Source organism: Thalia democratica, chromosome 3 (genome assembly GCF_965202585.1).
Source record: "Thalia democratica chromosome 3, ktThaDemo2.hap1.1, whole genome shotgun sequence".
NCBI lineage: Eukaryota > Metazoa > Chordata > Thaliacea > Salpida > Salpidae > Thalia > Thalia democratica.
The window spans coordinates 57,453,021-57,480,078 of record NC_139167.1 but is presented as its reverse complement, the minus strand read 5'-3'; the positions used below and the strand labels follow the sequence as shown (position 1 = coordinate 57,480,078).

Here is a 27,058-nt window from a genome sequence, read left to right as displayed (position 1 = left end):
CTGATTGCTCTCTCATCAAAATAAACGCAAATTATTGAGCTTAGTAAGATGTTCAAAGCAAGTAGTACGCATGAGTAAAATTTTAACATTTTAAAAATTCCATAGATATCAGCAGAAGTATTTCAAATGAGTATTTATCTAAACGATTATGTTATGAGTTACACTAAAGCATTTTATACTTTTAAGTTTGCACGAAAGCACTTCAGAATCCTTACTATGTTTTACTTAACTCTTAAATTTAGTTGATTATTGTAACTTTAATATTTTCAAAGCAATTGTGAACTGTATATACTAATCAGAGTTTTTTTAGAGGTTTTTTAGCAGGAACGATTTAGTTTTAAACGCACTAAGCGTAAAGGATACTGGATTAAAAACTATTCAAAAAAAAAAACAGTAAATATATAAAAAATATTTGATAAGTGCAATATAAAATGCTTTAAAAGCATTGTCTACTGTTTAAAAATACTTAAACTATTAATAAGTAACTTCAACAAAATTCAAATACAATCTATTCGCTTAACTTTTAGGTTAAAAAGTACTTCCGGAAATTTACTGTGGAAAATTTAAAAGGCGGTTTTACAATTTGTACTCTATGTTTTATTTTAACTATGACAACTTTTATAAGCTAAAATCCGAAAACAAAAACCACAGAAAATATTTCCGACTGTAGTTTATCGTCTTATAAGGTTGTCAGTATTCATCGAGAACTTTCAATTTTTCAATTGCCGCTTCGTCTAAAAATTTAGCGGCTCTCATTCTGCTCCTGCGGTCTTCGACGTCATAATACGTGGAAAGTGTCACGCTCTGGGAAACGTAAAACATAAGTACACCGAAAAACGCCAGGAACATGGTCGCTATTGTCATTGTGTTGGTAACATTCAGAAACGCAGCAATTGGTAAAGAACAACATAGTTTAGTTATGACGTCATAATAGGTAACAATGATGTTCATACAGGAATTTTGAAAAAAAGAGGTACTTTTTTATCGTATCTAGTCTATCAGTGTGTTTGAAACCGTCAGCGGCAAAGAAGGTTAAGTAGAAAAAAAACAAGTAAATAATTTTGCTGGAGAAAAATTTCAACGGTATAAACTAAAGTCATAATTAATTGAAACTAATATACCAAAAAACTAACTTTTTTTTAGAATAATACTTGTAATGGAACAGCTGTTTTTTTTAAGATATTAACTTGAAAACAAAAAGATTGTAAAAATATTGGATAGCAGACTGTAGATTTTATTTAAAAAAACTTTAATAAGTATTAATAAACTATTAAAAATAATATAAAGATAAGTCTTATAAAACTTAAACACTTTTGTTATTAAAACTAAAAAATAAAAGTTTCATCTAAATATCTCGAAAAAATTTTAAACACTTAATATTGAAATAATAAAAAATGATAATCACTCATACATATTTTTAATAAAATTTTAATTAATTTAAATACTTAATTAATTTTTGATCAAAAACAAGTATTTTTTATAACTAATAAAGACAAGTTCGTAGTGTTATCAGAAATAAATGAAAAACCAAATATGAAGTTTCCACGTCAAAAAAACTATGTAAAGTTCTTCAAATGAAAATTCGAAAAAAAAGTGACACGACTTTGTATACAACTGTGTAGAAATATATTAGATATGTTTAAACATGTACAAATAAACAATAATTTTGTTTAGCTTTGGTTTAAAGTTTAAAAACAAGTACAAACACTTTTTGTATAAAAACTTCAACCGTGCTTAAATATCATTACACTTAAGCAAAAAAAAAAACAGGTACTTTTAAAAACTTCGTCTATAAAAAAAACAATGTTATCTTTTTACAATAAGAGTATTTTATATAGGTTTATGTACTAAATTATATATTTAAACAAAGACTTAATTTTTTAAACAACAAAAACTGATTATAACATTGTCTAGTTCTTTTAATAACTGTTTAATAATTCATATTATTAAAATCATTATTAAGACGCCGCTTGTTTTAAATTGAACAACTGCTGTACCAAAAGATTAAAAAAATGTACATAGAAATTTTTATTATAAAGCTGTTTTATTTCACTTTTTAATAAACTCTTTAAACCAAAAATTAATGCAAGTTTTTGGTGCGTCAAAGGATCATAAATACTACAACGACTTATATCAATATGTTTTTTCGTTGATTAAAATAAAAAACCGATGCTTAAAGCTTTTGTAAATGCGTTGTTACTAATGCGTTATTATTGCTCATATTGTAGTATAAAACAACTGACATACACTTATCGTATTACAAAGTGTGGTTTATTAAACAACTGACTATAGTAAAGTGCAATTTATGTAAAAAAATTGTCAGCTTTTGATAACTAAGTCTTATACTTTAAAGTATATAGCTTAAAATAAGTTTATTTTAAATTAAACTCTCCAGCTTAATTACACTTAACAGGTTTTAATTTTTACTAAAATCTGTTTTCTATTTATCTAGTCTTATTTGACTAACTTAAATTATACTGCTTTAGTAATAAAAAATAGAAATTTATCTAGAAACAAGATCTCTAGGATCTAGCCTTTTAACGTTACATCTAATGTATTTGTTATATACTTTTTATAAAGAAAGTATTTACTTATTTGTAAGCGATATGTAAAAAATTATTGTTTGGTAACTTTTTTATTAGTTTAAAGAGAAAAAGTTGTAAAATTACACACATTTTTTTTTAAAAACTGGTTTTTGAAATTCCAACTATTTTTGTTCAAGACATTTAATCAACTTTTTTTCTTTAGATAAAAACACGAAACTCAGACAATTAGTTTTATTGGATTAGTTCTACCAGTATTTAGTAATCTTCAACGATGTAAAACAACTTAAATTTCAGTATGCATTATAATAAATCCAACTAAAAGAAACGTAAGGCTCTTAAAACAAGAAGCTTGTTTGAACTGACACTTCCTGACAACTTTCTTCGCGTGACAAATCTCCTTCAACTGCTTCAACATCTTGATACTCAGTTCTCTGTGCGGACGCGTCGAAACGTCCGTAAATCACAACGCTCAGAGCAACGTAGAAAGCTAGCATCGGGAACGCTGTGACCCACATGAATTCAATGGGCAACGTTTTGAGCGAAGCAAGATGCAACACGGTTACAAACAGTGTGGAAAAATTTATGTCCAACAAAACGAGCGAGTAGCACACGTAACTGTTCCTTCTGCAGCTTTTAAACAGAAGCGATTTTTTGATCATGTCGAGTCTGTCAGCCCGAGCGATTTGCGAGATTTCGGCCAACTCATAAAGCGGTAGGATCACAAAGTACATTGTTTTTTTAAAACCTTTTTTATTATAAACGAGTTATCTGTTAAAGTTCTAGTTGTTTTAACAAAAAAACTTAAGTTTTATCAAACTTTAAATTACAGTAGGAATCACTTGAGAATATTCTGAGTGTTTTTTATAGATTGTACATCAATCCTGTTTAGAAACAATCACGTCCTGGACATGAAATTAAACGGTATCCTGGTGTAGACTGGATAGTCGAAAGGATTTTTTGTATACCAGGTCCTGGACCAAATTTTTGAGTGCTTTTGTTTTCGTTTAATAAATGATATAACAAAAACTTTTGACGTGTTTAACATTACTAGATTTGTTGAGAAATTAGTCATAGTTTACTTTAACACTTTAAAGTTTACTTAAAAAGTTATCTACAACGAGTTTAATTTTTGTCTTTTCAATAGTTATGAAAATGCCCAAATGACAAAAACTTTAGTTAAATATAATCTGCCTCCCTACATTAGAAAAATAGAAAAACTATCTAAAATAGAAAACAAACTTTAAGTCTACTAAACTACTACAAACTTTTATTAAAACTAAAATCTATGTTAGTTTATCTTTTTTAAAATAGACAAAAGTAAATATAATATAATAAATTTTTAATATGCATCAAATTAATTCTTACTTGGAAGTAAATAATAAACGCAAAACTCAAAATAAATCAACTACAGATTATAAAAATCGTCTTAAACACTGTTTGCTGACTATTAAGCTTTAAAGTAGTTTTCTATGTGATGTTAATTGAAAAAAATATTGCTTATAATCAGATAAAGTAATTACAGTAAAGAAATATGACTTAGCTAAATTACATTTATACTAAAAGAACTGTAAGCTTAATGGTTTTTCGCATAACAAAAATTATACTTTTGCTTCATATTAGTTAAAACTTGTACAATGCTTGATTAATCCTGGAATTATCTAGCAAACCTAGTTTAAAACTATTGATTAATTACAAAGATTAAGCAACATGTAAAACAGTATATTTTGAATAGTTTAAGCTAATTTAAAGATACTTATAAAAACAGTTTTATAAATTGATACGTTTTATATTAACTTAAACATTCGTTTTTAAGAACTTTATTTAAGTTACGTTCAATTAAACTAATCGTACTAAAACTAACAGAAACTTTACTAGTGATAATTTAATTGTGGTTTTAAATTAACCTTTGAAATAACATGCAATAATCAAAGTTTTTAGATAAGCCATAAACATTTTACAAATAAATCGTGAAGGATTTGTATTATCAATACAAAATAAAACTGTAAAATATGTTTTTCTAAAATTAACTTCACTTAGAACATTTAAGTAACATAGTGGATATTATGTATGTCAGCTGGCTTTTCAAAAAAAAAAAAACGATTCCGAATAGTACTTGAAAATCGTTATTTTTCAGTTTTTTGCAAGCATAGTTGCACCAAAAAACTAATCTACCACAACATTTTAAATTAAAAAAACCAATCGTTTATAAATGTTTTGTTCTCAGATTTTTATCTCTGACAGCCTTGCTTGCATAAGACTATTAAGTAAAAAACAATCAAAAAAGTACTTTGTAAAACTTTTCTTCGATCAAGCAGATATTTTTAAATTTTTTAAGATTTAACAAAAAATCTAAAAAAAACGCCTAAAACAACTTTTTTATAAAAATTTTTGTAAAGGTGATGTACTCCGAGCTACCTTGGTCTCTAGTTTTATGTGAAACTTTTATGCTTTATGTGAGCAAGGCATAATTCTTATTCTTACATGCTGATTGTAGTATGATACCCGGCGTGGTTGTTAGTTAATTCTACATGGCATGAAACAAAGCGCGTCAACTAGCGGTTGTTATTGTTTGTTCGAAGCATTGTTTTTAAAAACCAAAGTGTTTTTATCCTTTTAAGAGTTATTAATAAAAGAAAACGATTTAAAAGTGGAATTATTCGTAAACTCGACTTTTGTACTATCGAAGCGAAATAATAAAATTTTCACGTCGATATCCAACAAAGGTTCCAAGTTGTTTAAAGTAGTTATTCTATAATCGATATCTGTTAAAAAAATTAAAATTTTAAATCAAAAAAAAATTTGGATACCGCAGCAAACTATAAAGCTGTAAAATAAGTTTTATTACAAGAAAGTAATTTTCATAGTACTTTGTGTAGAAAATTAAAAGTTTAAATAAGCTCTGAACTGATCTGTACTTATTTTTTGTATAAAAGCAGACATCTTTTATACAGTACAATACAAGCTGTATTTGATAAAAGCTTAAATACAATGAGTTGATGGTATACTTTATGACCAGCATTTACAGTCAGTCAATAAAATGCTTATATTTAAAGTTTAAAGTGTTTTACTTTATTGATGATAAAGATATTCATGATATCTAGTTTATTTACATGAGTTTTACTATCGCGTAAATCAGGGTTCCCCAAACTTTTTTTTGATTAGACCCCCTTTAAAAAAATTAAAAAAGCTATGCCCCCTCCAAAAAGATTTCTTAAAAAAACTATCACTAAAATTGTCTTAAACACTTTTTTTGCTTTTCATCATTAGTTTTAGAATATCTAGTGTAAGTTTAAACTTATAGCCTTGTGGCTCCCCCTTTAACGGCTTATAGCCCCCTTAATATATTAAATTTTTCTATTATGAAAAGTATAATTTTCAAAACTACCATTCTAAACGTCTATGACTTTTTTTTGCTCTTTATCATCAGCTCCAGAATATCATATTATGAACTCATGGCCGCTATACTACTCAATGCCCCTCTTTGGCCCCTTTGTAGCTAATGGCCCCCTAACTTTCTGTAATAATTAATTGCACTTCGCCCACTTTGGGAGACCCTGACAAAATCCAGCAGTTTAAAACGGTCTTAGAAATTTAAATTTATATTGCATTAGTTTTCACAAAATAAGGAAAATAAAGTTATTTTTTTTAAACACTTAGGTTTAAAACGTAAACTATAACTTAAATTATAACGGCTCTGTTAAAAAAACACTTAAGTAAAAACACTGAAACGAGTTTAAAACTAATATTTGTGGCAACTATGAATTTTGTTTTGTTAGTTTTGTTTTACTTCTTAATGATAGAACTAGAACTATCACAAAATGTTTTAATTTTTTTGTTGAAAAACCAGAAGTTGTTTTAAATCATCATTGTGTAAAAAAACGAAAAAAATATCTTTTGCTTAAAGTCCTAAAAAATTTTATTAAAATTCATTTAAAGAGGTATAGTCGTACAAAGTGCAACTTAATAACTCAATCAGCCACTTATAATCTTAAATACTTTAATAATATTTGTGGGCAGTAAAATGTATTTGTTTTCTTTATTAATTAATAAAAGTTTAAAAATATAATAAGTTCAATTTCTAAAAGATAATAGAAAATCTTCAAGTAAGAAAACCAAAACCCTGCTAAAGGGATAAATGATTAAAATATGTTGATTTTAATAAAACCACCAGTTCTAAAACAAATTGTATTTGCATACATTTTACATTACTTACAAATGAATTAATAAATAAGAAATGCAAGTTGGTCAATTATGAATTTATCTTTATCCTTTAAAATGTACACTTTCAAACAGTATTTTGCTTAGAAATGAATGTTCTGTGCATAAAAATACTGTTTTAAACTGTTATAGTTATTATTATTATAAAACCAAAAACAATAAAAATATATGATTGGATTAAATTAATTAAAAAGTACAAAGACTACGTATAACCTAATTAACCGGAGACAGTTAATTAAATTAGGAAACAGTTAAACTGATGTTTTCTACTATAAAAAAAAACATAAAATTTTAAATGTTTTTTTTTAAGTACTTTGTTGTGCTAAGCTAAATTATTTTATTCTTCTTAAGCTGAATATTATTAATTAATCTGTTTATCTTAATATACTAGATTTTGTGTGTGTTTATTGTAACTTTTGGTTAGCTAATTTTGTTCAGTAGGTAAGGAAAAATATTTGTATGGGTATGCATGCATGGTTGTTTATTTGCTGTTTTCCAGTTTGTTGTATTTTATTTGTTATTGTATAATTATTATTTTTTAAAAATTGTATTAGACTATATTTTATTCTTCCTACAAAAGTTTCAGAATATTAATTTTTTCTTAACAGTTTTATATTTTAGTTTTTTTATGATTTGCATTACAGTAAAACTATTGTTTAATAGGTTTTAAGATAGTTGTTAAATATTAATGTATTCATTATAATAATAGTTAAATGTGTTTGTTCAACAATTGATTGTAAGTTGACTCGGGTGACAGTGATCACCAGGTTGTATTGTTGGTGTAATTTTTTGTTGTAGCGCTGATAAACACTTGCTTGGGAGTTTGAGCTTCATGATTTTCCCAAACTTTGTGGTTTTAAGTGTTGAGATTTTAGCCTTATTAGTGTTCTCCAAATGGTGTGTCACCAAGGATTTTTATTCGCTTAAAAGATAGTTTTTTGTTTGTTTTATTTGTGGATAATTGAAAGTTAAACATAAATGGGGCAGAAAAACTACACATGATGTAACACACTCCCTTTTCCCCAGAAAACATTTATTGTTGCAAGAGGTAGAGTGTGAGACTGATGATTGAAAAAAAAAAAAACTTAAGTTATTTGAGTTCTTGTTTGTTTTTTAGTGAATTATGTTTAGTTAAGGGCATAGGGGGGGGTAAACACCCTTTTTTGGTTTTTGATCTTATTTTATATAGTTTTTACCAAGCTACAAGATGCTTTTTACAGATTAAAAAAATTCAAAATAATTTTTGAAGTATAGGCAGTCAAAGTCGGAGCCAACAATAGGATCCTTATGGGAGGCGCAAACTAAAACGGCAAAAATAGACTATTTTACTAAAAATCTATCTTCTCCTACGTTTTTTGAGTTAACCACCTCAAACTTTCAGGAAATGTTCCTTGATATATTTAAAAAATTCTGTCGGAAGGAATTTTGAAAAAAATAAAAAATAAAAATTTTATATAAAAAATAAACAAAAAAAACAGTTTTTTTTTTGTTTTTTTGTTATAAAATTTTTATTTTTTAATTTTTTTCAATTCTGTTCCGACAGAATTTTCTAAATACTGCAAGGAACATTTCCTGAAAATTTGAGGTAGTTATCTCAAAAAACGTAGGAGGAGATAGATTTTTAGTGATTTCTAGTTATTTGCTGTTTTAGTTTGCGCCTCCCATAAGGATCCTATTGTTGGCTCCGACTTTGACTGCCTATACCTCAAAAAATATTTTGAATTTTTTTAATCTGTAAAAAGCATCTTGTAGCTTAGTAAAAACTATATAAAATAAGATCAAAAACCAAAAAAAGGTGTTTACCCCCTCCCCCCCCCCCTATGCCCTTAAGTACTTTTAAATGTATAAGTGATACTAAAGAAGAATTAATTTTATAACAGTCATTGGATTCAACTCAAGTTGGCATTAAAAATGTACAAGAACAGATTTTTGTGCTCTTTGTTGTATCATGATTTTAATTATATGTTAACTACATTTATTTAAAATCTCATTTATTTGCAATCTTTGACAAACACTTGTTTAAACAACAAAAAACAAACTGAATGAACAGCTTTAATCACGATTTACTCATTTATATAGAAATATTTTTTTAAAGGATATTGGTAGTTATGTACCACTAGTTAAAATAAAAAAAATAACCTAAAATTTATTTTGTTTTTTATTGTGTAGGAAAAAAAGACTTAAAAATAAGCAAGTAAAGCATTAAAAAGTTAAATTGAGATCCTAAAAAGTTGCTATTGAAAAAGTTTCAATGTTGTTTAAGTAACTATTCCTAATGCTTTCATAAGCTTTTATATAACAAGGATGTTACACAATTGAAATAGTTTGAACATTTTTTGTAAATAAATCATGTTAGTTTTATGTTAGCAGGGTTGCCACACACTCAGGATAACTTAAAAAAAAATTAATTTTTTGAAAATCTCAGGCTTAGTTTATTTTTTTAACTTGGTTTGACTCAGGCCAGTTTGTTTTGGTTAGAAAAAACTTATGATATTTTTAAGATTTTTAGAAAACCAGAAACTTTGATTCTTATTTGGTAGACTATTTTTTAAGGTTTTTGTTAGCCAAATTTTGAATTTTTTTTACTATTTTTTCTTCTATAAACAGCAATAAAAATAAGTTCTTAAGTTTCTAGTTTTAAGAAAACTAATCCTTCTTTAATAGAAACCATACCAGTGGTCTGGAGGCATTTGGTTGTTTTAAGCAAAATTAAAAAAATAAATTACTTGTGGCTGCAAATGTATTTTTAGTTTAGTTTAACAAAGACAAAATGTTTAGTCCAAGTTCATTTCAAAGCTTATATATTTAGTGTAAGTTTAGAACTTTTGGTAAAGCTTGTTACCATTTATTAATTTTTTTTTTTCATACTTAAGAATGTCTAGTGTAAGTTTTGAATAATTTTTTCATTTGCCACATTCCATTTGAAATATAAAACATGCTTTTGAGCTGCAATTTTACAATTACCAAACTGCAGTTTGCCAACTCTGCACTATAATTAAGAAAAAGGACAAAAAGATTAGTTCTAAATAAGTATTTCAGATGATTTTGTGCAGTTTTTAAGGTCACCTTTTAACTTAATTTTCAAAGAACTTAAAATAATTTTCAATTAACTTAATTTATCTGAAAATGGTAAAAACATTTTGCATTTGAACTTACACAACTTATGAAATACCTAAAACAAAACTAGTTTTGAAAAAAAGAAATCCATTTCTATTAAACTATATACAGCACTTTAAAAAAAATTTGTTTATCAAAATAATTTTTTTATAGCTAATTACCACTTGATTCCCCACCCTTTTTAGCCAACTGTAATTTATAATGATAACCCTGCCATAAAAAAGCATTGATAACATTTGTCATTTATTACTGAAAATCTACAATATCAGAAGTGGAAACTGGAATAAAAAACTGATTGTGTTAGGTTAGAGAAGAATCAGGATTATGTCATTCTTAATTATATTGCAAAAAAAAACCTCTTTCACATTCATAGTGTTTTGTTTGAAAAAGTTTTTTATATTAATCTTAATTTTGTTGTCTATAAGTAAATATACAACAAAATAACTTCTAAGTTTTACAAAGCATATTTGTAAAGTTTTGTTATAAAAAACGTTAAACTTTCTTTTTTAAGTTATTTGTTTTTAATCTAAAAAGTACATATAAAGCCAGAAAATTTACTTAGTGGTCCATATTTAGCCTCTGGGCAGCAGTTTTCAGATCCATGTACTTGGTTTTACTGTAGACTCTACAGAGATAGTGTGAAGTTTTCTAAGAAAAAATTAATGCTCCTAAAATCAATAACTTGTTCAAAAGCACAAATTTATAAACAGCTCTAAAAGGTCTTAAAATATATCCATGGTTGCTTGGCTCCTGGATGATATAACAGTAAAAATTTACAATCCTGCTAAGAATTAATATAGTTTTGAAAAGTTTTATGAACCATGAAAATTTATAGACATGACTTTATGAAATTTTAATACAATTATTGTACATTTTAAACTGTAACTACAAAACTTAATTATTCTTAACTATTTAAGTTTTATATGTTTTGATGTATATAGGGTTCCTATTACACTGGATTTTTTGTGATGATGAAAATTAAAAATACAAAAAAAAAAAAGTTGGAAAACATAACAAATTAAGTTAAGGTATTTTAAAGCAAACATTTTGAAATGTGTATTTAATTTGATTTTCAGTTAACAAAAGGATTATCAAATGATTATTTCATTACATTTTATTTTATTTTAGATTTTGTTAAATTTTAATAACAATGTTATGGTTTTTAGGCTTATCAAATCTCTTTAAAATAAATTGCAAAAAATAATATCTGCAAAGATTCTGTTGTAATTTAGTGAACTGCTAGTCAGAGTACAGTGTAACTTTAAAAATCTTTAATACAGACCCCAGAATATCTAGCATTAGTTTCAAAAATTCACTCTTTTAAAAAAATTTATTTTGTTTTATATATTTTTTACTAAGCTACAAGATGCTTTACACAGATTTTGAAAATTCAAAATAATTTTTGAGATATAGCCAGTCAAAGTCGGAGGCAACAATAGGCTCCTTATGGGGGGCGCAAACTAAAACAGTGAAAATAGACTTTTTCACTAAATATTTTTTATATCCTACACTTTTTGAGATAAATAACTTAAATTTTTAGGAAGTGTTCCTTGATATATTTAGAAAATTCTGTCGGATAAAATTTTTAGAAAATTAAAAAAAAAAAAACATATATATATATATAAAAACAAAAAAAAAACAGTTATTTTGTTGTTTTTATATTATAAATTTTTTTATTTTTGTTATTTTTAAATTTTGTTCCGACAGACTTTTCTAAATATTGCAAGGAACGTTTCCTGAAAATTTGAGAAAGTTTTGTCAAAAAACGTAGGAGGAGATTTTTAGTGATTTCTAGTTATTTACTTTTTTAGTTTGCGCCTCTCATAAGGATCCTATTGTTGCCTCCAACTTTGACCAGCTATATCTCAAAAGTTATTTTGAATTTTAAAGTTCTGTAAAAAGCATATTGTAGCTTAGTCAAAACTTAATAAAATAGGATCAATTTTCAAAAAAAGTGTTTTACCCTCACCCCCCAAGCCCTTAAACTGTTGTAATTTATAAAATATTTAAGTTAAAACCCTTTGAACAGAATACATATAGTCTATTTACACTTATAATGTTTAAAAATATTTTAAATACGTATATATAAAATTTCGTTATGGAAATACCTTAATTTTTAGTTAAATTTGCTCTGATGATATCTTTGTTTTTATAAACAATAATAACAAATACATGATTTTTTGAACTTGAAACTTTTCAAAACTCCCTTAAAAATGGAGTTGCCAACGAACATACAACGTTGATTTTGTGATTCCTTGTGTTTAAACATACAGCATTAAAAAAGTCTTTAAAAAAGAAAAAAACTAAAGCTTGCCCACATAATAGTTTATACAAAATATTTAGAATTTCGCACAACAAATTTTTATGATATATACTGATTGATTTATTTTTCCAAACATAAAGATTCCATTTTTATAAGCACCCTAAATAACCATACTTAGCAACAAAACAGTTTATGAATTTTCAGTTTCCTTAGTTTTTATTTAAATGTAAAATATAGTTTAAACTATTTAGTTTTTCATATTCTATCATCATCAATACAAAAAAGTATATTTGTAGTCTTTCTTAATAAATAAGTTAGATTTATGACTTTATTGTTGTTGTTGCAAGCAGTCTGAAACATTTTCATTTAAAAAATAATCTACCCACATCAATATTTTGCTGATATAAAAATCTCTATATGTGTTATTTGTAGTTAAGAAAACCTAACCACAACAAGCTTAATTGACGGTTTTTATATGTTAAGTTATTTTTAGTAAATTAATAAAATACTTAATTATTATTATTATGTATGCTAGGTTTCAGTTTTAATTATTTAGTTTAATAAAACATTCTCTTTAGAGCTTCAAAAATTACTTAATATAGTTTGTTATTCTTTTAATTTTGCAAATACTGAGAACCTGAACTAATAGTACTATTTTGTTCTTTATAGTACCTTTAATTTACTTTCGAAATATTTTATTAAAAATTATTCAAAGTTTAAAGCTTGTTGATATTTTTATTAATAGAGGCTTATGATACAAAATATTTTTATGATGAAATTTTTTTTCTTTTAAAACTATTTTCAACTATACTTCAAACTGTCTCAAGAATACATTAAATTTGATTTAAAATAAAATACTTTTTATTTTTCTTATGAAGAGTAATAACTTATTTAAATTTTTGTACTAAAACATATTCAAAAAACATAAACAAAAACTATCAGTAAATCTTATTTCATACTAAATACTAAAGTAAAAAATTTGAGTTCTAAAATACTAACCCTAAAATTAAACTTTACATTTTGAAAAAAAAAAAAGTCTTTTTAAGTATAAATAGTCATACATTTTTAAAATATAATTAACTGTGGTTCAATTTGTTTCAATTTTATTTGATAAATAACTGTACAGATAAAAACCTTAAAATGTTACTTAATTGAGATTCATGTTGAATTTATTTACTTATTAAGTTTACATCTTTCATTGAGTCGCTGACATTAAACTAATCTTAATATTTTTTATTGTTTCAGTTTTATTTCATATGCTTTAATATTAGCTTATCAAAGATAGTAGTTTGATAAAATAAATGTCAAAGCAAAATTTAAAAGTAGAATATAAATCAAACACACAACTAACCTATAGATTATACTTAAACAAACCATAAAAATGGAGAAAACATTCGTCCTCCCCAAAGAGCTGGTCAGCTCCCCAAAACCCTACATCGTCCTCACTGGCCTGAACATCACCCACAACGCCATCCACCAGTTGGTGTGGGACGCTTTTGTCAACAACAGGGGCCAGAACAGGGTGCCCATAAAAATATCCTGCCTGCCTGGAGACCACTCCTACCCAAAAAAGAAAACCACCAGAACCTCATACGACTGGTACATCCCCAAGGGGTTGCTGAAGTCCAAGTGGATGGACAAGCACCTGAACAGGGTTCCGGCTGTGGTGGCAATTTTTATTGAACTTGAGTGGGACGACCCAGCGTGGCAGGAAAGGCACCAGGCTTGCGCGTCCAGAGTTCAAGTGGTGAGGGCCAGTTTGCAGGGCAGAAACACCAAGCTGTGCGTTGTGCTGCTTCAGAACCAGAAACCAGTTCCTGCGGGTGATGACCCGAGCAGTCTGGCTGTGACAAGAGCAGGATCTCTGTGCAAGGCTTGCGATTTGTCCTCTAAAATGCTGTTTGTAGTTCCCATAATTGACAACTTGAAAGGGTACGTGACAAGGCTTGAAAGCACGTTTTTTGAGCTTGCTCAGAAATATTATTTTGCAGAGATCAAGGTCATAGATTCCCATTACAGAGACATGAACAAAACTACACATCAGCTTCTCTATGCAAGGCATCAATTTAAAATTGCTTTCTACAATGAAATGATGAACGAACAAAAGTCCAGCAAGCTTGCACTGAAGCATTATAATCAGTGTTATCAACTAATAAAAGATTTAAGATCATATGAAACTAATAACTTAGAAATAAAACTTGTTGCAGGTTTTGTCAATTACAAAATTTGCCAGCTGTCATTTTTGAACAGTGAACCTTTGGAAGCTATTAACCACTTCAAAAAGCACATAAGTGAGTACAAAAACAGGTTTGGATCCGAAGAACTTCTTTTTGAACACAGCGCCTGGCTTAGTCACCAGTACACTTGGTTTGGGGAAATATTCCAGCAGGCAGTCAACAACGGGCTCAATGCCATTCAAACCCAGCACCCTGGGTTTTACTTTTACCAGGCTTCAAGGTACGCAAGAGGCAGAAAAAACTATGCTGACAGCATTTGCAGTAAAATAAACAGCCTCTACCCCTCTCCTGACCCCCTCTTCACTGAAAACCTCGAGTTTTACGGGCAAAGACCTTGGAGACAGGGTCAGCAGAGGATTGATCCGCCAGATGTTGATAAAGAAAAAGAAGGGATACTGGCCATACAGCTGAAGGAGCTGGAGTTTGATCATTCAAACCAGATAATACATTTGCTCTCCTCAGCCCTCTCCCACATGAAAAAGTTCAGGTCTTCAAGGCTTCAGCAGAACTTGATAACTCAAGTGGCCATAGAACACTCTCTGCTGGGTAATGATGCTCAGGCAATTTCTTTGTTTAAACGTGTTATCAAAGAGTATGCAAAAGAAGGTTGGTCATTAGTTTTGTCACATTGTCTCTCCTCCGCCCTACACACTTCTTTTAAAGTTGCTGACATAAACAACTTTCTGTTTTTTTGCTTGAGTTCAATTTCAAAAATTTCTGGGTTTGATGAAAAAACTAAATGCAATATTCAATTATGTTTTGACTCAGTAGTACAAGGAAGTTTTCCTGAATACAATAATCTTCCTGTATGCTCTACTAAGTTTAAATCTATAAATTTAGCTGAATGCAAAAATAAATGGAACAAAAGTTTCTCAGCTGTAGATCAAATATCTATTAAAATGAACAACATTGTATCTTTTGTTGATTGCAAGATTTCATTTTCTTGTAGTGAAACTCCTTTATCTTCTGTAGCAAAAGTATATGTTTTTCTTAAATTTTCTTGTCCTATGCAAATGAATGTTTTGCAACTGAAAATAGGTTTCCAAAACTCTTCTTATGACATAAAACACACATTCAATGAAGATAATAAGCTGGTTTGTGAGCCTGGTAAAACAGCTGTGAAAGTATTTGAAGTTTCTGTAAATGCAGACCATGTAAAAAAAGTGTTATGTGTGACATCATTCAGCTTAATGCTTGGAAAAACGACTTCAAAGCAAGTTAATTTATTTTGGCAATGGCCAGAAGCAAAACCATCAGATGAAGTTCATACACTCGATGAAAATGTTCTTGAAAACTTGGAATTGTGGGAAAGCCTTCCTTCTTGCCATTACGCTACAATAGTTGAGCGTTCTTCAAAGCTTGATTTGCAAATTTTTCATGAAGCCCCTGCCTTGACAAGTGAAGTTTATCCAATCACATTTTTACTTAATTCTAATGAAGATGACAATTGTGTTGCTGAGGACATTACTTTGGAGTTGAGTTTAAAAAATGAAAATTTAACATCATTTTTTTATGATTCTTTGGCTGACTTAAGTAAGAAAGGAAGTAATTTGTTAATCAAAAAGATACCAAGTATTAGTCCAAATGAAAGTCACAGCTTCAAAGTATATTTAGTCAGTCACAGTCAATCTCAATTAGATGTTCTTGTCAATGTTAGCTACTATTGTAAAAATGTAAAGTCTAGTGGTTCAAACTCTTTGATTACTTGCAAAAGTACAATAACAAAAAACCTTACCATACAAGTTTGTCCTGCGTTCAGCTTGGAAACCAGCAACATTTCACTTGAATCAACGCCAATAAGCACTATAAAACTGAACAGGCCTTTTCTGTACATGATGACCGTGAAAACAGTCACAAAATGGCCAATTAGCATTATTTCAAGCTCAAACAAAGTGTTAATGACAAACAGTATATCCCAGTTGGAATTTGGAAAGTGTCTCATGCCAGAAGTGGAAAGTTTGTCAATCAATGAAGTTGTAACTGATTACTTCCAAGCAACTCTGCGTTGCCATGACGACAATGAAGCCAGCTTGGAAGAAGGAAGCAAGTTTTTTGGTGAATACGCCATTCAGTGGAAAAGGGCCGGTTGTGAAGAGGGCATTCCTTCCGTTTGGACCACAATCAAGCTGCCTTGCCTGCCGCTTCAAAAAATCCCGCTGAATGTTTCCATGGAAACACCCCCATTTGCGGTTGTCTACGACCTGACCAGGATCAGCTACAAGATGCACAACTCGTCAGAGCACACTTGCCAGGTTGAAATCAAACTAGATTCCGCAGAACTGTTCACTTTCTCGGGCAGCAAGCAGAAGAAAGTGCTGATAATGCCGTTTTCAAGCCACGTGGCTCACTACAACGTTTTTCCCCTGGCCACAGGCCTTCAGACTTTACCAAAATTCACAGCAACAGTGTTGCAGCACGGAACGGACGGGTTTGTGAACAGCGTCGCGGATCATTCGCAACTGGTGACGAGTATTTATGTTAAGGACAGACCAATTAAAAGCTTTAAAGCCTGAAAAATGTTCTGATATTGTTGAACACTTATTTAGATGCAATCATGTGACAAATTCCTACTGTCGTGCAATAAAATAAAACTTTTAGAACTTTAATTTAAAATTGTTAAAGTAAATTGCACTATAACTTATGGAATTTGTTTTATCTAGCATATTAAAAAATAATATACATTTTTTAGTCTTTAAAATGTTGTATTTTAAATCAAGTAAACCTAAAATTTTTAGTTGTTTTTTGTGCAAAGAAAATAAAATTGTATACACTTTTTTTAAAGTATACCTTGAAAAAAGCATTTACAACATTTTTGGTGTTAACTTAATAAATCAATTTATTTGAAATTTTTAAAGTAGAAGAAATTAACAAGTATTTTAAGTTTTTTTAGACACATTTTCATTTTTTTTAGCATTTTAAAAATATTATTATTTAACCTCAATTTTCATAAAACGTTGTGTTTTTACTATTTAACAAATTATTTATACATGTTCACTTTACATAAAATAGGTTTTATTCTTTTGATACGATTTTAAGTTTAAGTAGCACTAATTAAACTTGATGTTTTACATATTGTAAAAGTTTAAAGCTCTTCTAAATTTTTTATATTTAACATTACGTTTACTAATTTTAAACTGTTTTAATTTATTTTAAACATTTCTGTAGAATTTTTAGGTATCTATAAATACTTTTGATTTGTACCTATAGAATTTAAACAAGTAAGTTAGTTTTTTGTAGTTTTAAATTTTTAACATGTTAAATATAAGCTTTAAAAGTATTTATAGATTTATTTAGGTTTTTGGTTTATAACTATTGTAATACTTAAGATAATAGTTAAAAACCGAATATGGTTAGTTACATTTAAGATTAGTTTGTTCAGGGTGGCTAAAAAATCTGTAAAGCTGGAAAAACCTAAAATTTGAGAAATTTTAAACAAAAATTTATAGAAAACCTGGAATTTTTAACAAATATCACTAAAAAACTTAAAATTTTAAACATTTACTACATGTTAAGTATTAAACTTTAAATTGACACGCAAAATTTACCATATCTATATTTTTTTTTGTCATCATTGATTTTTTTAATTAATCACACATTTAAAGTAGCTTTACACTATCTTTTTAATGTTGTTATACTACTTAGCACAGTTTTCAATCTAAAACTTAGCGTTAAACTAAGATAAATAGACCGAAAAACGAATACTTTTAAAAACCTGGAAGAAATTCAGAAGTCTTTGGAAAAAATTTATCAAAAAAAATAGGCAACCTTGTTTGTTTGATGTTTATTAAGGGCAAACTAGCATATTTTATCGAGTCAAATTTGATAAATATAAAATTTCAATTGTTTGTATTGTTGTTTTATAGTTTAAAATAAGCTTCTTCACTTCCAATTTTTTTTTGATGATTATATGTTGATATAAGTTTGTCTTTAAAAAAGTTCTTACGAAGTTTGAAGATTAACTTTTTTTTATACCTTGTTTTCCTACTTAAACTGATGTAAGTATATAACTAATTTATAATAAGTATAGAACTAACACTTGCTAATGAAATTATAGAATAATATATTGGTTCAACAATTGTTTTTTGTGAAGCTTTTCGAACAAACGTTGTTTCTTTTCAAACACATTGTAAATAGCTTTAAGTAAGCTAATTTACAAGTATAAAATGCTTAATTTGTTTAATAAAAAGTTATTGTTTATCAAATTCAGTGTAAAGAACTAAACTTAACTATTTTTAATTAAACAAAGTTATTAATTTGAAACTATAAATTTGTTATTCTAATAATTGAAATAACATTGAAAGAAACTATAAAACGGTCTCAATAAACCTTATTATTATGATTTAAAATTGCTTCTAGTTTAAGAGGTCCTCTTGTTGAGAATGTCTAATTAATTTGTTTAAATTTTTTTAAGTTCAAAAGTTTTGGCTTTTATTACGTTTTAAAATATTTTGAGCGCAATGCTACTTATTTTAGTAACTTGTGTTCAAAAATGTCAATTGTCTTTTTTTGCTCCTATGTAGGAGTTATGCCCTATTATTTTGACATGTGAGTTTGTAAATAGTATGCGTTGTAAAGCGAAAAAATATTTTTAGGATGAAGTATCTGCTCAATTTAGTCTTGAGAACAATAAAACTGGCTTGATGTCAATGTTATTTATTTACTATTTCTGCCTTTAAACACTTACAGTTTTGTGAGAAGACTTTCTGAAATACTGCATTCTTAAATAATTTGTGTCGAAATTGTTTTATCTTTTCTTAGTTTCTGTTTTTCTTTTATAATTCAGAAATGTTTTTTTTTTCGTATAAATTTTGCATTTTGACTATTAACTACTAGTATCCGTTAATTTTAAGTATCTCTTTAAATTTTTCAGTTTCGATTTTGAGTTGATGTAACAGACACTAGAAAAAAAAAATTTTTTTTCTACATTCTGAGTATTTTGTCATGACAATCATATTTAATAACCATGTTGCTCTTTGCTTTTATTGTATTAAAGTCAGAAGTTTTTTTTTCTTTTGAACTTAAAGGTTAAAAATAGACGTACATACAAGGTTTTGCTGTTATATAATTCACTTTAAATTACGATTTGTTTGTTTATCTCTTATAAGAATTTCTTGCAATAAACTTGAAATGAAAATTTAAGAATCAACATACTTTTTGTAAAACTGACCAATAACGTTGATTAATTATCACCAATTGTTGAACCAATTATTATACTTGTCTAGTTTTATATATTTGAAAAGTTTCACAAAAAACAAAATGATTAAACCGATCTGTTCTATGTTTTTATCAGCAAAAGGTACTTGTTTAGTAAAAACAATTTAAATTTGATGAAAATGCCTAAAACATTCCTTTTTTATTAGATTTGTTTCAAAAAAAAATATACTGTTTGTTATTGAAACAACATTACTATCTAATATAATATAAAACCATCATATATTTTACGCGTATTCACACTTATTAATATCAACTATTATCATTTACAACATAACTACCACTATAAATATTAAAATAATCCCAAATCACAGACGCGTACGAAATGGAAGGAGACGAGGTAGTGGGGACGAGGGCGCAGCTCCACCAAGTGTTGGACGACGTCGACCTCATCGCTCGTCAACTGATAAGCTGCATAAACAACGGCAACCACGCTGAAAACCGCGACAAAATGGCCGAAAGCAGAAAAGTCATGGACGTGGACCAGCTTGCGAGGCTGCTGTCGACGAAGCAGGGCGAGATACAGGAGCTGGTGCGGGTGGCCGGGCAGCAGAAGCAACTGAAGGATGACGTCACGTGCATCAAGCAGAGCATTGTGACGTACGACAAGAGAATATCCAACATGCAGAGGACGTTCAACGAGGCGGAACGCTTGCAGGTTTTTGATTGTTTCTTTTTTGTTCATCATTAGGTTAATGTTTTAATCAAATTTCTAATCATTTTGAAAAAGCCCTACAAGTAATAAATATTGTGGGTTTTTGCTTGCTTCTTGAAGAAATTAAATTTTGGATTTAAAAAAATTTTATTATTTAAAATCAATTTTACAAGTAATAGAACTATTGGAACTTACAAATCGTATTTTTTACCACACAAAAATAAAACAAGAATACTGTTAAAAATTACACAACATCAGTATAATCAGCCACACCACTTCACCTATAAATTTACCAATTCACCTTACAGGCCACCAGCGTCTACCACGCCAAGCAGCTCATCAAGAAGATCGACGAGGCGCAGAAGCAGCCGGTGGGAAGCGAAGACCTGGTCAAGTACGCGCACAAGATCTCATCAAGTTGTAGCACAGTTGCACCCATCACGTGGACTTATGGGGACCCCAGGTAGATTAATTTCTGATAAAAAACAACAACTAGCTCTAGGGAAAGTTCGATTATTCTTGAGTCAACAAACTGTCCTCATGAGCAACACTTGAGTGGTTTTTGTTTGAAAATTTATTAACATTTGTTTCACTCGCAGGCGTCCGTACCCCATGGACGTTGAGATGAAGGTGGGGTGGCTGGGCCAGATCAACAACATGGCCACCAACGAGGTTGTCGTCAAGCCGCTGGGCACGGAGGGCATCACCCTGACGACGCAGGTCGATCAAGGCAGCCATGGTAACGACAAGGGTGGAAGGGAGTGGGACATCACGCAGATGCTGGGGCAGACGGAGAAGGAGGAGGTGGACCTGATGTCGAGCGACTCGTCGTCGAGCGACTCCAGCGACTCTGACTTCATGGATTGAAAATTTCATTTGCTCAATGAATTTGATCTTTTTATGAAAAATCTATACATTCTCTTATAGTTTGGATATTTTACAACTTGTAAAAACAGTTTAACTTTTGTAACGGTATTATATCGAAAGTTTTATTGGTTTGTATGATTTTTGTGAAAGCTGTGTTTGAGTTTAGATTGTTTTACAGCTTGAAAAACTATAGTAGTTGGTATTTTACGTTTTTCACTGGTATAGCATAGGTAATTCTTTGTTTTTGAATACACAAAAGAAAGTTTTTATAATAATTTGTCTCGTTGAAACTTTAATATCTTTGAACAATTTATTTATTTTAATTCGAAAGTTTTAAAATAAAAACAATAATTTTTATTTTTATATAATAATACTTTTATTTAAATATACTGATAAAACAATACTTAAAATTTTAATAAGTTTCAATTCATATTTCAAAAAATACTGATCTGTTTTTTTGGAGTTTAAGTTAATATTTTCTAACTTTGTTCCAATATTTTAATTAATTATTTACTATAGTTTTATAGAAAATGCGTTTTTTGAGTATTTTTTAAATGTTTTAAAATATAATTTTTTGATAAGGGATTAAAGTCAATATATTTTTTGTTGTTTTTTAAATCGTGCAAGTATTAATTTTTAATTAGTCAGGTTGAAGTAAAATATTTACTAATAATGTCGTCCAGAGGACAACTTGAATCTAGCATTCTGCAGAAAAATGTGGAAGAGCAATTCGAACGTTTGGTGCGACAGCTAGCGGATATTGAAGAAATGAGGTAAAAGAATACATATTTAAATTTTTAAATAATAAAGCTTTATTTCGGTGAAAAAGTAAAAAAGAAAAAGTTTATTTAATGCAAAACATTAACAAGTATTTGGCATCGGCTATTGAAGTCTAAATTTTATACATGGTGCTTTAAATATGTTGATTTACTGCTGAAGTTATTTTATTAATTTATACATAGAAAATCTAGATAATATGATGATAGGGAGTTATATATATAGAAATTTAATATTCATGTTTTACAGAAAACTTGGATCTAGATTATGATGACTAATTAAATGTACCCCTTTTTAGTTTTCAATCTTTAACAGAAACACCCTATATGATGATGCATATTTATATAAAATAAAAACAAATTATACAATAATCTTCCTTTATTCTACCAACATATGTTTCTGTGTGTCAACGAATCAACACACTTCAACTGGGTTGTTAATAGGAAAGATAACTCCAGGAATAACTCCAGGATAACTTCAGTTATCTTTCCTATTAACAACCCAGTTGAAGTGTGTTGATTCGTTGACACACAGAAACATATGTTGGTAGAATAAAGGAAGATTACTGTATAATTTGTTTTTGTTTATATTCCAGTGAAGTCACTTTACTAGGATCTTTTATTAGCAAACAATTAAAACTATATTTTGAACAGTGATGCATATTTATATATATTTTTTAAAATTTGAATTAACTTCGAAAGCGACCATCTTAATGACTAGTAATTATATTAATTTTTAATACGATTAGAGAAGATCTAGATGATGAAGAATAATTATATTTTTGTTTATATTATCAACAGGGAAGATCTGGACGATGATGAGTATGATGAGATGAAGCAGGACTCGATCCAGCAGCTGGAGGAGATGAAGGAGCTGCTGCAGAAGACGAAACAGAAGGGAGACATGTCACTTGTGGACGACGTCAACAGAATGCAGCTCGTTAGTTTCTTGTATATATAAACAAATACTGTATTTACACATATTTGAAAAAATAATTTAAAGCCATAATTTTTTGAATTTATTCTTTCAAGAATTTATTTTGCAAACTAAGTTTCTGTAAAAGACCTCGTCAGTGCTTAAATAAACGATTATTAGAATCTATTTGAATAAGATTTATTTAACCACTGACGAGGTCTTTGACCGAAACTCAGTTTGTAAAATGAATTCTTGAAAGAATATTTCTCCTCCAGTAGTTGAGATCTCTATATTTGTTTTCTTAAAACCAAAACATATAATTTCATAATTTTATTGTAAATACGTAAGTATTACAACAACAGAATGCAGCTTTTTTGTTGTGGTTTGTATGTATTGATTTGTTTTTATGGTAATAACAACCAATGAAATGCAATTTTTTCGTAGTAACTAAATGTTGTAAATGTAACATACACAATATGCTAGAAGAAACAGGGCATAGTAAAACGTATATAATGAAACAAATGTTTTTAAAGGCATACACAACATAATTTCTTATATAAACTTTTTTTTAAATACTCTCCACACAATTTTAAAAACTTGAAGAAATGAAAAGTGTTCAAAAATTTTCTATAATGTATATACTTCTATTTTTTATAATGTTTCAAGAACTTCACAGGCGATTCACGCGGCCATATCAAGCGCGTTCAAAACCCCCCAGGTGATCGACATGTTTGCGAGGAAGCAGCCGCAACAGCTGAGAACCAGGTTGCAGATGATAGAGAGGGACATGAAGGTAACATTTTTTCTGGTAACAGTATAAGAACATTCCTGGTGAAAAAACAAATGTTATTTTGTTAAATTTAGTAGACAGAATTCTAAAGTAAAACAAATAAAGAAAATATTAAAAAAAAAACTTCTTAAAATTACATGAAGGTCGGAAAGTTGACGAAGCTTATCCTATAACTTTTATCTGTGCACAATGTTACTATTTGTAAAGTTAAAATGTTATTTTTACATGAAGGTCGGAAAGTTGCCGCAAGATTCTTTTCAGCAGCAGAAAGTTGAAATACTGGCGGCAGTCAAAAAATTGGGTGGTCAGGTTGGTTGTTTGAATGGTTTTGTAAAGCAGTAGTTTTATCTACAATGTTTTTTGAACTTTCTCACAGTTGTTATTGTCTACTAACTAAGTTAAATCGGTGAACATGTTAGCTGTTTTAAATATTTTAAAGATAGTTTTATCAAAAAAGCACTAATCAATCATGGTAAATAAAGTTGTTGTTATTTACATAGTACGTGTGGTTAATTTTTACCAAGGTTTCCCATACAGGAAACATTTTGCGTTTCTTTTGGTGTTTTAACTATCAGAGGAAATAATCAGTAAAATGACGAAAAAGTAAATGGGTAATATCTACTAAAGGGATAGTTTTCTATTTTAGTTTTTAAAAAAGTTGTCGATTATGAAAGTGAGTTTGGGAAACTCTGGTCTATACCAAGCTAAGAACTTTTGATTTCTTGTTAAACCTCAAACAAAATTAGAAAGTTAAATATGTTTTAACTTAGATTTTAAGTATAAATAATAATAATAACTTGAATTTTAATCGATTCAAAAACATTAGTACTTTTTTACATTACGCTGAAACTGGAATCATTCTAATTATTTACACAGCCTGGTTTTTTTGAAATTAAGCGGTTATTTTTTTATATTTACAAATAGTTTATGGAAAAAATAAAAATATTATACCATCTCCTTATTTATTTAGTTAGGTTATTTCGTTATTTTTAAAAGTTTATTGTACTTTTGTAAATATATTTTTCGATAAAAAGTACTTAAAAATTAACAGAGTTGCCACACTTTCAGGGAATTCAGGGAAACTCAGGGAATTTTCAAGTTATAAAAAATCTCAGGGAGACTCAGGTAATTTTGATTCTGTTTTTTAAGCTCAGGGAAAATCAAGGCAGCTTTGATTTTTTCTAAAAATTTCAGTGAAATTTTAAAAATTTTTATAAAATGTCAAGGAAATTTTTTCTAGATCTAGAATGATCTAGATCTAGAATCCAGTTTCAGAATTTTGTTCAAAACAGTTAATTTTATTTATTTTTAAGTGCTTACTTAAAAATTTTTCAGCCTTGCGGCTAGTTCTTCTATATTTTTAGAGTTAACATTGTAATTTTTTAATGAATAATAAAGTTTTCAAGGATTTGAAAAAAACTCAGGGAAACTCAGGGAAGTTTAAGGTTACTCAGGAAAGTTTCTGGTCACTTAGGGAAGATTTTTTGTCCCAAAGAGTGGCAACCCTGAATTGATTTAAAATATATTTTTACAACAAATTTTTTAGTTATTTTATAGAACAAAAAAAAATTTGATCACTATATATCAAATAATTTTTGATATTAAAATTACAGACCAGCAAATATTTTTTACAAATTTATAACTCAAACTATATTTACTGTAACAGTATAAGCAAATTTTTAGTGCTAAAGCTAATGTAATTTGATTAAGTTGAGTAAACAAAATTCTATAGTCTAAAATTAAGATAAAACTTATAAAAATATTGGTTGTTAAATTATTATTTTCTACATTCTATTTGAAATTATTCTCAAGAAAATTTATTATTTCAATGAAACTTTTACTAAATGTTGTTTTAAAAAAGTTTATTTTTTTGCTCAGTCTGATTAACAAAAGGTAATTTTAATTTTTTTACTAAAAAGTTTCAAAATAGAGATTACTAATTCAATTTTATTTGTAAAGTTAGTTTGGTATGTTTCTTAATAATCAGTTAGTACTTAAATTTTTTGACTCAATTTGAGTTGTTCAATTAAAAATAAAAAATCATTGCATGTATTTTGCAGTAAGCACTAAAAAGCAGCTAACTTTAATCTTTTGAATGTCCTACATTACTTAAATCTGTTTTTCCGCTCAGCATATTAAAAAAGGTATAAATTCGGTCAGTCTTTTAATTTAGTTTATTTAAGTTTTGTACATATACAACAAACCAGTACAAAATAAACCGCTAGTTTTTGTCTTGTTATATGTTAAGAATTGAAAATTACAAGACCTATTAATTTGTTAAAACAACAGGGTTGTCACTTACCTGGAAACCTGGAAAAACCTTAAAAAACCTGGAATTCGACAATTTAGGGAAAAAAAACTGGAAGAACCCAGAATTTGTGAAATTTTGAAAAAAACCTGGAAAAACCTGTAATTTTGAACGAAAATCACTAAAAAAACCTTGAATTTTAGCAATTTTCACATGTTCAGTAGTAAAATTTCGATTTGACTTAAAAAATCTATCATATAAACAAAAAAATTTTGTCATCAAAAATGTTTTAGTAAAAATCATATTTAATGTAGCCTTACAGTATCTTTTCAATGTTTTTATACTGTTTACCACAGTTTCTTACTTTAAACTTAACTTTAAAGTGAAAATAGACCTAAAAGTGTATACTTTGAAAAAAATGGAATAAATTTGGAAAACCTGGAAAAATTTAAAAAAACTGAGTGACAACCCTTAAACAAGTTATGAACTTAAGCAAACTAAAAGTTTCACAATTTACTCAGCTGTCAAATGGTTTCAGTTTCAAGAGATAAATTTGTTTTAAACAATTCATGTACATTTTACAGTTAACACCGGTTGAAAGTGCTTACTTGAACAAACACGGAAACACATCACTGTCTTCATTTCTACAAGTTTCAAACGATTCCAACCAACAAATTCTAAATGTGGCTAGCAGCCAGATAAAACAAGCTAATTCTTAAACTGAAACGAGTTTATTAATTTTTAAATTTATTCTAGTGTTTTTAAATTTCTATTTTGGTTTGCTAACAAAATGATTAAAGCTTGTATTAAATATTTAAGCTTCTAATTTTTTAATAGTTTTTGTTTAATTAAAATTAACTCAAGACTTTAAAATTTAATCTAGAAAATTTTAAAATTGGTTCAACCCAATGTTTAAATTTTTTTTTACTAGAAATGTTTTTAATAACTTTTGGAAGATATTTGACTAAGAATGAATATTTTTTTCAAGCTAATTAAAATTAAAAATTTGTTTTTTTTTGAAAATTGTACAAGATAAAGTATGTTTTGTTGTTTGAAAGTTTTAAAAGCTTCTTTAGCTTCTATACAAAACTTAAAAATATATTTTAGTTATTTATTTTAGTCTGTGCAATTTCTTTTAATAAATCATTAAATCTCATTTTTAATTTAATTTGTATGATAAGAAATTATTCAGTGTTTCTAAAGTAATCACTTGA

General features: G+C 28.1%; 3 protein-coding genes across 3 annotated transcripts; all 3 read left to right on the top strand.

Moving 5' to 3' along the window:
- Window positions 1–13,509: 13,509 nt before the first annotated feature.
- On the top strand, window positions 13,510–17,247 carry LOC145831325 (trafficking protein particle complex subunit 11-like). Its single transcript, XM_082938537.1, has one exon. It carries the CDS (start codon window positions 13,526–13,528, stop codon window positions 16,892–16,894), a length of 3,369 nt encoding a protein of 1,122 aa, XP_082794663.1. The 5' UTR covers window positions 13,510–13,525; the 3' UTR covers window positions 16,895–17,247.
- Window positions 17,248–17,544: 297 nt separating this feature from the next.
- Window positions 17,545–21,390, top strand: LOC145831686 (mediator of RNA polymerase II transcription subunit 4-like). The gene is made up of 4 exons (XM_082938999.1): window positions 17,545–17,599; window positions 19,907–20,250; window positions 20,556–20,710; window positions 20,847–21,390. The coding sequence occupies exons 2-4, from the start codon at window positions 19,918–19,920 to the stop codon at window positions 21,112–21,114; spliced, it is 756 nt and encodes a 251-aa protein (XP_082795125.1). The 5' UTR covers window positions 17,545–17,599; window positions 19,907–19,917; the 3' UTR covers window positions 21,115–21,390.
- A 368-nt stretch (window positions 21,391–21,758) lies between these two features.
- LOC145831683 (protein LZIC-like) lies at window positions 21,759–26,801 on the top strand. Its single transcript, XM_082938995.1, has 5 exons — window positions 21,759–21,887; window positions 22,692–22,830; window positions 23,483–23,599; window positions 23,828–23,905; window positions 26,429–26,801. Exons 1-5 carry the CDS (start codon window positions 21,787–21,789, stop codon window positions 26,561–26,563), a joined length of 570 nt encoding a protein of 189 aa, XP_082795121.1. The 5' UTR covers window positions 21,759–21,786; the 3' UTR covers window positions 26,564–26,801.
- Window positions 26,802–27,058: the final 257 nt, after the last annotated feature.